Raw genomic sequence first — 15,654 nt, 5'->3', positions numbered from 1 at the left:
ACAAGAAATGACTAAAAAGTAAAAGAGCCAAGATCTTAACCCAAAGTCCATGCCTTTTTCTTCTTCAGTATACCCCAATGCTGGGTAAAGATAAGAGTCTCATAATTGAGTGGAAAACAAAAAAGGACACTTTTTATTATTGAATGCGGGAGTGAGGGGAGTGGGGCCGACCAGGGGGTGGCCCTGGGAGAGGGTCCCAAGGGGCAGAGGTTAGGGACGTCTCAGTAAAGAGGGGCAGATCATGAATAGAGCCTCCGCCCCCAGCTGGGGGCTCTTGAGTTCGGCCAAGCACTGGGCTAAAACGTGGAAACTGGGCATTGACAAAGTACAGAGGGATGTGGGCGATCCGGCCCGTGGACCAGCACTGCAGAGAGAGGGGAAAGCAAGGTCTGACCAGTCTGAGCCCAAAGAAGGCCATACAGCAGAGACACATGGCAGCTGCAGCCCTCAGCTCCTCAGCCCACTTCCGCAACCGCAGCCGCTGGCCTACTCACCACACTGAGCAGAGCTCCTTTGTTGAAGGAAGGATGGAAAGTGATGAGCTGGGCCTGGGCTCCTGGCTCCCCCTGGACAGTGCCACTAGGGGCAGAAGGAAAGGTGAGCAGGCTGCCGGAGGCAGAAGGCAGGTGTAGAGGCTATGGGTTTGGTATGGGAGGCCGGGGGGAACCACACCTGCCCAGCACCTACCAAGGAAGTAGCTCGAACACAGGGCTGTTTCGAGTGCGAAAAAGGAGGATGACTGGTTTACCATTCTGGACCCGTGGATTTCCTGTAAGAAGTGGATGCAGGGATAGGAAGGAACTCTGGAGGCAGAATCCCAGGGCAGGGGCAGAGAAGAACTGCAGCCAGGGCCTGGAAACAGTCAATTAATGGGAAGATGGTGCGGCCTGAGCCAAGGCCTCCCTCCCCTCCTCTTACCTTTCATGAGCACAGCCAGCCGCTCCCCACTTGGGTCCCAGACCATGGAGTGAGCCTCTCCCCCAAGCCTATGGGTCAGAACAGCAGATTGGGAGGGCTCAGCGTGGTCCCTCCCAGCTTCGTCTCACTGCCCCTCCCTCGCCCACCCAGCTCACCTTTCCTCTCCATCCGGTGTCTGTATTGCTGTCTCAGACAGATCTGCCACAATTGTAGCTGACTTCGCGCCTCCAACGCACCCCTTTCGCTCACCTGTGGATCAGGGCAGAGGCTCCTAAGGACAAGGGGCCTCCCACTGGCCCCTGCCTCCTCTCCATCACAGGCATCAACACCTCTCAAGGCTCCCAAGCTTATTCCTTTTTTTTTTCCCCAAGCTTCTTTACTTCCCTTTATCCTTCACAGCAGCATATTCCAGATGGTTCCTGTCTCCCTCCGACTACCCCAGATGTTGTGCATCCAGAAGTGTTTCCCTGGACTCACCACAACGTTCTGGGAACGACAAGGAGTAAATCAGCGGTTCCCCCAACACAGTGAACAGCAGGCGGTTTCCATCAGGACTCCAGCAGCCAGTCTGGGGTCAGGGAGCAAAAGGCAGGGAAAGGGTGGTCTATGGGAATACAGGAGGGAAGCACAGGAGGAAGAGAAGTAGAGGAGGTGGGGGACACGCCTGGGGGAGCAGGGCCCACCTCCGCCCCCGCTCCTGAGACGCACAGTCCCTCCTACCTGACATCGCCCTGACAGGGTAGGCCACCGCTCACAAGTCCACATCTGGGCTTCCCAGACTCTGTGCCAAAGAGAGGCAGGTCACAGCTTAGGAACTCTAGGTGTCACAGCCTGGACTTCCCTTCCTGTCAGTCCCACGTGCAGGTGAATGGGAACGTGGACGGAAGGTTGTGGCACTAGCAGTTCCAGGAGCCTAGCGCCTTTCTCTAGGTCGTTCCTGCCCCCCTCCCCGCCCTCCCCCTACTCACCGAAAGACAGCTGAAGGAGTGGTAGCCAGGACTTTGCTGCCATCCGGGGACCAGAGCAGGTTGGTAACCCCACCTCCCCGAAACCAGGGAAGGGGAACACAGGTCTCTGTTGAGACATCCCATACCTAGGAGAAAGGGGAAGAGAGTGAGACAGGGGAGACTCAAGCATCCCTACCATCCCACGGGGGGCCGCCCTTCCTTAAGGTACAAAGAACCAGAGGGGAGGATGCGGGAAAGGGACTGTTAAAACAGGAGGAAATAGGGTTATGTTTATACTGACAGCAGGCAGAAATCTACATCTGAGGAGTCAGGCTGGTGCAGCGCCTTCCCCTGGATATGTTTAAGATTGAATGGACAGCTATTCCTCTCCTTCCCCCAGGGTATTTCCCACCACCAGGCAAAGAAAGCTCTCTCCTCAAGTCTGAGGGGTGGCTGAAGTGACCGAAAGAGGCATGGGGACCAACTCACCAGGATGGCAGCATCCACAGGTGAAGCTGAGAGTAGCCGACCCCCACTGGGGGCCCAGGCCAAGCTGGTGACAGGTGTGTGCCCGGGGTGAGAGAGCACTTGGGCACAGCCAGAAGAGGGTCTGCCGAGGGGAAACGGGGTGTGGGGTCAGAAGACAACAGGAAGAAAGCCCCACGATTCTATTCCCTTGCCTCCTCCTGCTAAAACTTCCCAATCCCAATGGCCCCTCTGAGTTCAAATCCAGGTTGGGGAAAATGAATAAGGATCATGGAAGTTAAAGAAAAAGAAAAAAAAAGAAGGAAGGAAGGGCAGTCACTATCAGGAGGTCCAGAAAGGAAAATGGGTGAAAGGGACAAAAGAGCCTGAAAGAGACAAAAACTTTTGACCAGTAAAGCTAGAAGAGGTACTGGGCTGGGGAGATGCATGTTCTGCTCTAGATGAGAGCCCTCTCCCCACAGGACCATCCTGCCTGGAGCATGGGATAATCCATGCCATCACTTCAAGGTTCCAATCTCTTCTCTTCCTACAGTTATCTGCCACTCTCCAGAATTCATCCTGTGCTCCTAAATCTGTCTTTCTGCCTTTCCTTGTCAGAATTAGCTTCCCTCCTCAATGCTCCCACATCATTTTCTCCTCATCAAAGATGGCGCACGTGGCAACCTCCCTAACTAGACTGGGAACTAGTTGAGGGCCCCGGCTGTGTCCGTCGGCTCTGTATCTCCAGAGCCACATACTTGGCCTGACAGGTACAGGCTACTAGCCAAATTAATGCCACCTTTTCCTTTTTCCTCCCAACTATACCCACCTTAAGCCTAATGAGGTCTTAGGTCACCAGTCTACAACTAACTCTCTTAACTTTACAATACATCAGTTTACAGAGATCCATCTCATTCTTTTCAGTGGCCCCACTGTATTCCACTGAATAGATGAACTATAATTTATTCAGTCATGCCACCACAAACGGATATTTCAGTGGTTTATAATGTTTTATTACAAACGGTACTGCAAAAAATATTCCCTATATCTTTATGTACTCTTGTCATTATTTGTGTAGAGTATTAAAATGGAATTGCAGGTAAAAAAAGGCTTGAACCTTTCAAAAGATAAATATGCCAACAAATATTTTCTGAAAAGTTCGTACCACAATATACTCTAGTAGTAGTTTTCCTAGTCTTGCTAATATTGGATATTATCAAACATTTCAACTTTAATAATACTAGCATACTGGGAACTCCCTGGCGGTCCAGTGGTTAGGACTCCACGCTCTCACTGCTGAGGGCCAGGGTTCAATCCCCAGTCAGGGAACTAAGACCCCACAAGCCTCACGGTGAGGCCAAAAAAATAATAATAATAATTATAATACTATAATTCTGAATGGGCCAAAAAGCATTCTATACATTCTTCTAGTCCTTTTATTTATTTATTTTTACATTTAGTTCTTTTGTCTGCTTGGAATTTATTTGTATATAAAGTGTGGGGCTTCCCTGGTGGCGCAGTGGTTGAGAATCTGCCTGCCAATGCAGGGGACACGGGTTCGAGCCCTGGTCTGGGAAGATCCCACATGCCGCGGAGCAACTAGGCCCGTGAGCCACAACTACTGAGCCTGCGCGTCTGGAGCCTGTGCTCCACAACAGGAGAGGCCGCGATAGTGAGAGGCCCACGCACCGCGATGAAGAGTGGCCCCCGCTTGCTGCAACTGGAGAAAGCCCTCGCACAGAGGCGAAGACCCAACACAGCCAAAAATAAAATAAATTAAAAAAAAAAAAAAAATCTACCATTGCCTTCTATTCATCTTTTAAAAAAATAAAAATAAAGTGTGAAGCAAGGACGAACTGTATTATTTTCCAAATGGATAGCCAATTATGCCAAAACCACTAAAAAACAAAAAACAAAAACCAAAAATCTAAACTTCTCTATTGCAATGCAAATCCAAATTCATCATATATTAAATTTCCATAAATTCCTAGATCTGTTCCTGAATGTTGTTCTGTTACACTGATCTGTTTGATCTTATGCCAATAACTTTCTATTACTATAACTTCATGAAATATTTCAGTACCTGGTAGGGCAAATCTCCTCTCAATATGCTTCCTTTTCAAACTTTTCTTGGCAATCCTTCCACATTTATTCTTTCATAAAAACTCTATTATTTTGTCCAGTTCACAAAAACAAACAAAAACCAGCAAAATTCTGATGGGAAATACACTTAATTTGACATCTTCATGATTAAATTTTCCTACCCAGGAATATAGCACGTCCCTCCATTAATTCAGCTCTTGTTTAATATTCTTCAACCACTTTTTTCAAATGTCTAACAGATTAAATAAATTTAACAATTTATTCCTAGTAATCTATAGTAATTGTACCTATTGTAAATAGAACATATTTTCCATTGAAATTTCTCAACTGATTATTGTTGGTACAAAGGGAAGCTATTACATTTTCAGTTTCTTGGATCCAGTTACTTTACTACTTAAATTTCTTATTAGATTAAATAGGTTTTTTTGGTTGAATCTCTTGTCTTATCTAGGTTTAAAATCATATCATCATCAAATAAAAATAATTTTCTCTTCTTTCACAAGACTTTACCATGTTTCTTTTTCTTGTCTTACTGCCCTCAAAAGAACCTCCACAAATAATGTTGGTTGATAATGGTGATAATGACATCTCTGTCTTTATCTTGACATTACTGGAAATACCTTTAGTATTTCCTATTTCACTGTTCAATATGGTAGCCACTGATTTTGCATATATACTCTTTATGTTTAGGTTGTCTCTTTGTATTCCTATTTATGTATTCAGCTGAATGCTTATTGAGAAGGGCATTTATTTATATAAACACTTTTCTCCTTTAATTTGCTAATGTAACAAATCATTTTAATAGATTTCCTAATGGTGAATAGTTTTTAATTTCCGGAATATTCCACTTGGTTAAGATTTTTTTTTAAATATGCTTTTGGACTCTATTTGCTAATATTTTATTAAGCATTTTAAAATCTACGCTCAGGGGAATTCCCTGACAGTCCAGTGGTTAGGACTCCATGCTTTCACTGCCAAGGGCGCAGGTTCAATCCCTGGTCAGTATATCAAATACATAACTAAGGATCTATTGTATAGCACAGGGAACTCTACTCAATACTCTGTAATGGCCTATATGGAAAAGAATCTAAAAAAAGAGTGGATATATGTATATGTATAACTGATTCACTTTGCTGTACAGCAGAAACTAACACAACATTGTAAATCGACTATACTCCAATAAAAATTTAAAACAAAAAAAAACCCTGGTCGGGGAACTAAGATCCCGCAAGCCGCGAGGCATGGTAAGGAAGTAAAGTAAGGAAGGAGGGAAGGAGGGAAGTAAGTAAATAAATAAATAAAATCTATGCTCAAATATTTTCTTTCTTATACCACCTATTGTCAGGTTTAGGCTACATTAGCTTTATGGAAGTAAATCAGGATGGGGACTTCCCTGATGGTCCAGTGGTTAAGAATACACCTTCCAACTCAGGGGACATGGGTTTGAGCCCTGGTCAGGGAACTAAGATCCCACATGCCGCGGGGCAACCAAGCCCGTGTGCTCTAGAGCCTGCGTGCCACAACTAGAGAGCCCATGCGCCGCAATGAAAGATCTCGCATGCCACAACAAAGAACCCGAGTGCCACAACTAAAGACCCATGCAGCCAAATAAATAAATAAATAAAATATTTTTTTAAAAAAGATTTGTATAAAAAGAAATAAATCAGGATTGATCCTGGGACAGAAAGAGGACATTAATGAGAAAACTGGTGAAATCGGAACAAAGTTTGGAGTTTAGTTAATAACAATGTACAAATGTCAGTTTCTTAGTTTTGACAAATCTAACATGGTAATATCTGACGTTAACAATGGTGTGAAGGGTATACCAAAACTCTACTATCTTTGCAGCTTTTCTAAAAATCTAAAATTATGCACAAAGTTTATTAAAAGGAAAATAAAACAAATCAGGAGGCTTTCCAAATTTTTCTATGATCTGGATTAGTTCAGATAACATGGAGATTATCTTTTCTTTGACAATTAGATAGAACTCTCATAAAACCATCTCAGCCTGGCATCTTTTTTTAGGGGTAGAGATCATCCATTTTAATTGCTTCTACAGTCCACTTTGATAACATATATTTTGCTAGACAAACATTTCCTTTAGGTTTTCAAATTTGTTAGTCTAAACATATATAATATGCTCTAATAATTCTTCTATTTTCTTCCATATTTGTGGTTCTCTCTCCTTTCCCATTTTGAAAATAGTATACTTTGATTTTCTATTTTACCTTAATAAGGCTGGCCAAAAGGTTTTCTTCTTTATTAATAATTTAAAGAACCAGTTTCTGGTTTTATATTTAGTTAGTCCTCATGGGGATTTTTTCCAATTTCATCGGTTTCAGCTTTTATCCATATTAATGCCCTTCCCCCTTTCCTTTAAACCTACATCTGGCAGTCCTCTGAAAGAGACAGTCTTTCCAATCCATGATCCATAGGTACAAACTCCCCACAATCCCAGAAGCCCCCAGTTCTGTCCCTTTCTCTAGATTAGATCTTCTCAGCACCTCCACCTTGGCCTTAGGTCTGCTTCTCCCGTAGCCCTGGGAAGTGCTGTGAGGAAAAAGAACTTCTCCTTCCAGACCTCCTCACCACCCCAGCATGGCCACGACCCTCAGGCCAAGGTAAGAGAGAGACTGCTGGGACTCACCGGGTAGACAAGGACGTGGGGTCCAGGGTCCAGATGAGAATGCAGCTCTGGCAGGCCACAGCCAAGACGGAGGCACTGAGGGGCTTCCAGGCCAGGGCCGCCACATTACGCTGCAGCCGGTGCTTCAGGGAGGGGACTATAGTGCTGGGGTGAAAGGGGAGGCGATGGGGTCAAAGCAGGGACACTAAGGCGCAGGGGACCTGAGTTGTGGTTGAGGAGGGAAATCCAGAGAGAAAGCTGATCACCCAGGGCCTGGGGGTATTGTGGGACAGAGGACAGGATAAAGACTGGATCTGGAAAGAGGACGCATCCAGTTGTGGGGCCTCCCTGACCCCAGTTCTGGAAGGAGCCATGGACCAGGCCCAGGAACTGCAGGACTCCCTGGGCACCAAGGCTGGAGAAGGAAGTGGGGACCGACCGATGGAGACTAAAGACTCCGAGTCCGCACAGCGTGCCCCCCACATACCTGTTGGCATTGTACACACGGATGGAGTCATCTAGCAGGGCCACCGCAAACTTGTTGGTGTGTGGGTGCCACGCAAAGACCCTCAAGCAGCAGCTGGACCTGGGGCAGGAGTGAGAGTGAGGAGTCCCGACCTGCACCTCGCCATACCTGGCCCAGAGCTCAGGTTCCCTTCCATGTGAGGACATTATTATTTTTCACTGTTTCTTTTCTTTCTTTTTGGGGGAGGTAGGAGGGAGAATGTGGGGAGCAGTCAGGAAAGGGGTGTGAGGAGTCTCTGCCTTGATTTCCCTCTCCCCAGAAGAAGTTCCAGGGTTCAGGACTTGCTTCCCACAAAAGCTCCAGAGCTTGTACACTCACCAGTTTGTGACGTGAGCAAATTCAGCAATCAGATCTTCACTCCTGAGCTGTAATAACAAAGCAGATAGAGGTGGCACTGGGAAAAGGAGCTTATCCCCTCAGTGCTCCCACAGGGGAGCTGGACCATTCACACCCTCTGCAGTCTTCTCATCACACCCTGACCCTAAGACATAGGAAGTGGAGAGGGGGTGGGAGTGGGGGAGCAGCAGCCAGGGAGGGCCAGGGGAGGAAGCCAAACTTACAGACAGATGGGGAAACAGAGACCCATGGAGGGAGGAGGCCCATCGACAGAGTGCCAGGGCCCAGCTGGATGCCGTCTTCACCCACTCAAACACTGTGGGGTTGAGAAAGCAGCTGTGATTAAACCATTCACAGGGTTCTCACTGGCACCCTCCTAGGTGAGGGACGAGCAAGGGCAAGCACTCCCCAGATCCTTCCACCCAACAAGTGCTCTGGACACCCACTCTATGGTATGGGGGTAGGTAGAGGGGAAGAGAAGATGGCACCAGCAGAGTCAAATGGGCTGGGAAATACAGGGCTAAAGGGAAAGGTGCTGGGCCAACAGGTATTGGGATGAATTAGGGAGAATATGGAGGGGAGATGGCAACCATAAAACTAGAGAAGGCTGGAGGTAAACACACTTACCCTCCTCCTCTGAGTCTGCAATTTCATTCAGCACACCAAAAAGGCCCACATCGCGCCTGAAGAGGAGAGGGAGCTGTGAGTCAGTTAGTCTGATCCCTTCAGTCTCCCCTCTAAGTTCATCTATTCATTCACTAAATAAACATGTATTAAAAATAAGAACACTCACATTTAATGAGTGACAACTATGTGACATGTACTTTATATAGTCCTTTCATTGTACCAATGAAAGGACAATATATAAATTGTCCACCAGTGAGGCAACTAAGGCTCAGAGGTCTTTCAGGGCTTTGTGCACAGATCAAGGAGTCAAGACTTGCCCTAAGAGACTTCCTTGGTGGCGCAGTGGTTAAGAATCCATCTGCCAATGCAGGGGACACGGGTTCAAGCCCTGGTCCGGGAAGATCCCACATGCCGTGGAGCAACTAAGCCCGTGCACCACAACCACTGAGCCTGTGCTCTAGACCCTGCGAGCCACACACTGAGCCCGAGTGCCACAATTACTGAAGCCTGCGCGCCTAGAGCCCCTGCTCCGCAACAAGAGAAGCCACCGCAATGAGAAGCCTGTGCACTGCAACGAAGAGTTGCCCCCGCTCGCTGCAACTAGAGAAAGCTCACATGCAGCAACAAAGACCCAACGCAGCCAAAAATAAATTTTATAGATTTAGAAAAAATAGATCGATTGATAAATAATAGATTTATAAATAGGTAGATTTATAAAAAATAATAATAATAAAATAAATTTAAGAAACAAATTATTAAAAAAAAAAAAAGACTTGCCCTAAGATAGTGAATGGAAAGCCACAGAAGGAGTTTAAGCTGAGGAATAAATTGATCACATTGGTATTTTAGAAAGATCAGTTTGGCTGCAGATTAGAGGGGGAAAAGAATGGAGAGAAAGAAATGGGTTAAGAGTCTACTTCAGGAATCTAGAAGAAAGGCCAAAGTGGCCTGAACCACTGGGGATGGAGAAAAGAAGACAGATTTGAGTGCTCGAGGAAGTAGAATGGACAGGATTTGAGGACTAATTAGACATTAGCAAGGGAAAGAGCAATATCAAGGGAAACACCCAGGTGATAATGATAGCATCTAATACTGCTTACACTGTGCCAGGGCTGGGCTAGATGCATCACATGCATCATCTAATTCAGCCTTTACCACAACCCTACAAAATAGGTATTGCTATCATCAGCATTTTTAGATGAGAGAACAGAGAGTGTGAAGAGGTTAATTATCAAAGGTGAACTAAGTAGGAAATAGCAGAGTCAGGATTCAACCTGTCTGCCTGCCCCAGAGCCTACATTCAAACCACTTGCTTCTATATGACTAGGAAGGCCATTCCTTGAGATGAAAAACACACGGAAGAAGCCGGCTTAGAGAGGAAAATGAAGAGATTGATTTTGAACATGCTGAGTGTATGAAGCCTGTGGAATATCTGACTGAGGGTGTTGGGCAGAGAAGTGAACACCCAGGTGTGGAGCATCAATCACAAGTCCAGCCTAGGGACACCAACATTTAAAAGAGAGCAGGAAGAGAAGCAGCAGTTAGAGAGGCAGAAAGTGAGAAAGCACCCAGGACTGAATGGCTTTTCAGACCATGACTTGATGTTTAGCTTCACTCAAGGAGACATGCAAATTAAACTGTAATGCAATATCAAATATCAAAGCTTGATAGCACATGTGTTAGGAAACAGGCACTCTCATACACTGTGTTTGTTTTGTTGTTTTGTTTTCTAATTTTTATTGGAGTATAGTTGTCTCATACACTGTTGGTAGGTCTGTAAATATGTACAACTTAAACAGAGGACTATATGGCAATAGCTCATGAAATTACAAATGAACATACCCTTTGAACCCAGCTACTTCATTTGTAGGAATTCATCCTACATATGATGATGATGATGATGATAATAATAATAATAATAGCTAACTCTTGATGGGATTAACATGGGCCAGGCACTGTTCTAAGTGTTTTACTCATTTAATCATCACTACAACCTTGTAAGATAGGCTCCCTTTTACAGATGAAGAAATTGAGGGACAGAGTGATTAAGTAACTTGACCAAGGTCACACAGCTAAAAAGTGGCACAGCCAGGAATTCAATCCAGGCTTCACTCCTACATGTGCAAAATCAATGACCTATGTATGAGATTATTCCCTGCAACCTTATACCTAATCTTGCTGAACTTCAGGTAAAGGCTCAGAAAGTAATATTGACATAAGGAAGGAACAGGTTCACAGAATTAAACCAAAAAGGAAAGCAAGTCACTGGAGATGAAATGGAACTACTGTTGCACAGCCTTGAGTTCCACAAAAAGGACTGATAATTTGATATGCTGAGTGATACACAGCTCTGAGCTAGAGAGGGCCGGGAAGCCCAAGGCAGAGGGGTGGTGACCTCATTGCCTCCAGGGTCTGCAGACCACTGGCCCAGGAGACCCTTTGCCATATCTCACCAAATGTTGATGCATCTCTTCCACACTTGTTCCCGGTAGTGGATGAAGGCCGTTCTTGTGCCATGGTCCAACCTCCCAGGGGTCTTCAGGGGATCCTTAGTAAGGTTTAGGACAGGAAGATTGATCCACTAGAGCCAGAAATGAGGTATGACAGTGAGTCAGTCTCTTCCCTAGATCTCTACTGAACTTCCTGCCATCTCCAACCCTTGGCAGGGCTGAGGGTAAGAGGCTCCAGAGACCTGTTTCCCATTTCCACAAATATAACACTTGTGGAGAGGGGCGGAGTCAAGATGGCATACTAGAAGGACGTGGAGTTCGTGTCTCCTCACAACTAGGGCACCTACCAGGCACCGGTGGGGAACCATGGACACCTAAGGGGACGGGAGGAACCCCCAGCAACCAGTTGCTTCAATTATAGTTTTATTTTTCCTATTATATTTTTTATCTTTCTATTTTGTTTTTTATTCTTTGATATTGTACTGCTCCTTTTTCTCTTTCTTTCTTTCTTTTTTTTTTTTTTTACCACGCCACGAAGCTCACAAGACCTTGGTTCCCAGGCCAGAGGTCGGGCCCGAGCTCCTGTGGTGGGAGCTCCGAGTCCAAACCCCTGGACTAACAGAGAACCTCAGACCCCAGGGAATATTAGTAAGAGTGAGGCCTCCCAGAGGTCCTCATGTCAGCACCAAGACCCGGCTCTATCCAACTGCCTGCAAACTCCAGTGCTGGACGTCTCAGGCCAAACAACCAGTAAGACAGGAATACAGCACCACCCATCAAAAAGAGAAAAAAAAAAGAAACGACAAAAAAAATATGTTACAAAGGAGCAAGGTAAAAACCTACAAGACCAAATAAATGAAGACGAAATACGCAACCTACGTGAAAAAGAATTCAGAGTAACGATAGTAAAGATGATCCAAAATCTCAGAAACAGAATGGAGAAAATACAAGAAACATTTAACAAGGATCTAGAAGAACTAAAGAGCAAACAAACAGTCATGAACAACACAATCACTGAAATTAAAAATACTCTAGGGGCTGGACTTCCCTGGTGGCGCAGTGGTTAAGAATCCGCCTGCCAATGCAGGGGACACGGGTTCTAGCCCTGGCCTGGGAAGATCCCACATGCCGCGAAGCAACTAAGCCCGTGTGCCACAACTGCTGAGCCTGCGCTCTAGAGCCCACGAGCCACAACTACTGAAGCCCACGTGCCACAACTACTGAAGTCCGTGCACCTAGAGCCTGTGCTCCACAACAAGAGAAGCCACTGCAATGAGAAGCCCGTGCACCGCAACGAAGAGTGACTCCCGCTCGCCACAACTAGAGAAAGCCCATGCACAGCAACGAAGACCCAATGCAGCCAAAAATAAAATAATAAATAAAATAAATTAAAAATAATAATAATAAAGAGGTGGCATATATATATATATATATATATATTTGTATTTGTAGTGAGGTGGATGGACCCAGAGTCTGTCATACAGAGTGAAGTAAGTCAGAAAGAGAAAAACAAATACCGTATGCTAACACATATATATAGAATCTAAAAAAAGAAAAAAATGATTCTGATGAACCTAGGGGCAGGACAGGAATAAAGACACAGACGTAGAGAATGGACTTGAGGACACAGGGAAAGGGAAGGGTAAGCTGGGACGAAGTGAGAGAGCAACATTGACATATATACACTACCAAATGTAAAACAGATAGCTAGTGGGAAGCAGCTGCATAGCACAGGGAGATCAGCTTGGCGCTTTGCAACCACCTAGAGGGGTGGGATAAGGAGGGTGGGAGGGAGACGCAAGAGGGAGGGGATATGGGGATATATGTATGCATATAGCTGATTCACTTCGTTATACAGCAGAAACTAACACAACATTGTAAAGCAATTATACTCCAATAAGGATGTTAAAGGAAAAAAAAAAAAAATATATATATATATATAACACTTGTGGGGCAGGGAAACAGGTCTTAACTCCCTTATCTGTAAAACTAGAATAACATTTCATAGGGTTGCTGTGATTATTAAATCACATTATTAAAACATTTGTGAAGAACACCTGACTCAGAGCCTCTTTCTTCCAAGCAAACGCTCAATAAACTTAAGTTTCTCTTCCTTTCCCTTCCCAGAAACACCACAGGAAAAAACTCCCCAGGTTGTGCCTTCCCAGTTCTCCCAGATACTGTACCAACTTTTCAGAAGTCCTCCTGCACCCTCACATCCCCTAGATTCGCCCTCACTCTCCGTTCCCACTAGGCCCGCACCACAGCCCCTCAGCATCCCTCATCCTCCAACCCCAGCTCTTAAATACATCCCAGCCTTTCTATTCTCCTCCAGCCTGGGCCAGGCTGTTTCCAATACTCCAGTATGGGGACCTCGACCCCGCCCCTATCACGTTGCCTCTGCTCCCCCATTCTCTCCGACTCTGCCCCCCATGCCTGTAGGTCTCCTCCCTCCTCGCCCTGACCACCTGGCCCCGGAAGTCGGGAGGCGGACTCTCATAGCTACTGCCCGTCACCAGCTCGTTATTGTGCTCGTATAGGGTGACTTGTCCCCTAGGCGGCGGCGGAGGGAACAACCCCAGGGAGCACATCCTGCCGGTCCCGAAGACGTCCGGACTGAGCAAACTCCCGGATCCCGCTCCGCCGACTCTTAGTTCCCGGGCTAGATTAGGATGCGTACGGGTAGTCGCCCGGGACAAACGGCTATGCAAAGCTCAACGGAAGTGAATGGAAGAGTAACGGAGAAGAAGGACGCATGCGCAGTCCCGGGACAGCCTTCCGGCGTCCTCGCGCGCCGCCTGGCGGCCGGAGGGGGCCGGTGCAGACACGTCGGTAGGGCAGACCACTAGTTAAGGGTCGGAGCGTTTTTTTGTTTTCTTTTGTTTTGTTCCCTGTCAGACTGCTGTTTTTCCCAGTTCCGAATTCCCCAACACACTCTCCCACTCACTCTCAGCACTCGAAAAGTCCAAAATAAGCCACGTTCAGGGCAGTACCTAATTAAACTCTCCCAGGATTGTGTCACGGGCAGCAAGCTGGAAAGTTGAGGGAAAGCCTCTGGGAGGCGCAAAGTCAGGCGGGAGGCCTTGGGAGGGAGAGTGCAGGGCCCGCCGGAACCTAGAGCCCACAGGGTTAGGCCTCCTGGAAGGAAAAGTGGGAACAGTTGGGAAATTAACATTTCCTGAGCACTTATTATGATAAGTGCTTGTATAATCTTTACAACAACTCCATGAGGTGGGTACTGTTATGTCACCATAAGGAAAGTGAGGCACAGGGAGATCGGACCTAAAAATACCAAAACCTGTATAAGGCATTCTGACTGCAGAATGAAAGTGAGATTGAGAGGAGAGGGGCAAAAATAGGTGAAGAGGATTAAGAGGTACAAACTACAAGGTATGAAATAAATAAATTACAACGATGTAATGTACAGCACGGAAATATTGCCAATATTTTATTATAACTTTGTGTGGAGTATAATCTATAAAAATATCAAATCACTATGTTGTACACCTGGAACTAATATAATATTGTAAATCAATTTTGTAAAACAAGTGAGATTGATCTTATTCTAACTCCAAAGGATGGAACTAGAACTGGAATCTAATGCAGAATGGGGGCTCCTCTTCTTACAGCTGTGTGGCTTTGGGAAAATCGTTGAATTCTTTGAGACTCAGCTCCCTCACTTGCAGTGTCCTAACTGTTATACATGGCTGTTTCCCATACAAAATAATGGAAAGAAAGCCATTTAATAAACTGTAAAGTGCTAAGCAGATATTGGAGATGAATAACCCTAACTCTGCCATGAACTAGGTGACCCTGGGCATTGGTTCATTCATTTAACAAATGTTAATGAGCAATTCCAAGGACCAAGCTCTGGGGACCCAGAACTGTATAAGGCATACAGTTCCCCATTCCCAAGAGCAGCCAGTCTTATTGGAGACTCTAGGAGGCATTCTGGTTTAACATTCTTGGATTCTATATCTGCCCCTCCTTTCTACATGAAAAGTTCCCCCCAAGAGTTATTCCCGGGTCAGAAAACCAGGGGCTCCAAAATGTTAATGGACATAGGACTCATCTGAGGATCTTGTTAAAATGCAAATTCTGGGGTGGAGCTCTGAAGTTGTAGTTCCAAAAAGCCCGCAGGTGATACTGCACAGACAACGCTTTGAGTAGCCCCTCCCCCCATTTAATTAGTTCACTGTCACTTGGGAAGTCACAGAAAACTTAAAGAGCAGATTATTAAAACTGGGGGTAGTTTGGAGAAATTGGCTGGGAAAGCTCTCCTTGAGACGGGGAAGCAGGACAGGTTTGAAGGAAAAGTGGGAGTCCGTGACCCTGACAGACTGGTGGAGAGCAGTGAGAAGCCACCCACAAATTTTTTGTTTGTATCATCCAACCCCAGATACCCCAAGAACTCACTACAGCCTGGGCCTACAACTTCCACCTTCCCTTGAATGAAGCCTGATTTTCACCAACAGACTGTGTTATAATTATCAGTTAGGTGCCTGCCTCTTACCCTGTAATGTGACCTGGAGAGAAGGAACAGTGCTCTGTGTCTTCATACTCCACCACCGCCTCCCCCATACAGCTTATTTAAGGTTTGCTGAACGGTTTTTCACAATTTGCAGATTCTTGGGAGGGTGAAGTCCAGGCCTAGCG

General features: G+C 45.9%; 1 protein-coding gene across 3 annotated transcripts; it reads right to left on the bottom strand.

The window, feature by feature from the left end:
* Nucleotides 1-105: 105 nt before the first annotated feature.
* AAAS (aladin WD repeat nucleoporin) lies at nt 106-13,711 on the bottom strand. 3 transcript variants are annotated; one of them, XM_061204596.1, is made up of 16 exons: nt 13,467-13,711; nt 11,002-11,129; nt 8,549-8,604; nt 8,146-8,237; nt 7,904-7,950; nt 7,547-7,645; nt 7,081-7,224; nt 2,355-2,475; nt 1,887-2,011; nt 1,639-1,699; nt 1,396-1,486; nt 1,074-1,167; nt 919-986; nt 688-769; nt 495-579; nt 106-364 (listed from the first exon to the last, which is right to left on the bottom strand). In XM_061204596.1, exons 1-16 carry the CDS (start codon nt 13,587-13,589, stop codon nt 137-139), a joined length of 1,644 nt encoding a protein of 547 aa, XP_061060579.1. In that variant the 5' UTR covers nt 13,590-13,711; the 3' UTR covers nt 106-136. The 3 variants fall into 3 exon arrangements, with proteins under 3 accessions (XP_061060579.1, XP_061060580.1, XP_061060581.1); XM_061204597.1 differs by having other exon boundaries at nt 11,002-11,096; XM_061204598.1 differs by lacking the exon at nt 11,002-11,129 and having other exon boundaries at nt 13,467-13,591.
* Between the last annotated feature and the right edge of the window lie 1,943 nt (nt 13,712-15,654).

Source organism: Eubalaena glacialis, chromosome 11, assembly GCF_028564815.1.
Source record: "Eubalaena glacialis isolate mEubGla1 chromosome 11, mEubGla1.1.hap2.+ XY, whole genome shotgun sequence".
Classification (NCBI taxonomy): domain Eukaryota; kingdom Metazoa; phylum Chordata; class Mammalia; order Artiodactyla; family Balaenidae; genus Eubalaena; species Eubalaena glacialis.
The sequence above is the reverse complement of the archived record's forward strand: the minus strand, read 5'-3'. Positions and strand labels throughout refer to the sequence as shown.

Bases quoted from the DNA above. Each gene is read 5' to 3' on its own strand.
- AAAS (XM_061204596.1), bottom strand. From the start codon at position 13,589: ATGTGCTCCCTGGGGTTGTTCCCTCCGCCGCCGCCTAGGGGACAAGTC. The intron at 7,951-8,145 runs GTAAGTTTGGCT...TTGTTATTACAG, and splicing joins CTCTGTTTCCCCATCTGTCT to CTCAGGAGTGAAGATCTGAT. The intron at 365-494 runs GTGAGTAGGCCA...CTCTCTCTGCAG, and splicing joins AAGGAGCTCTGCTCAGTGTG to TGCTGGTCCACGGGCCGGAT.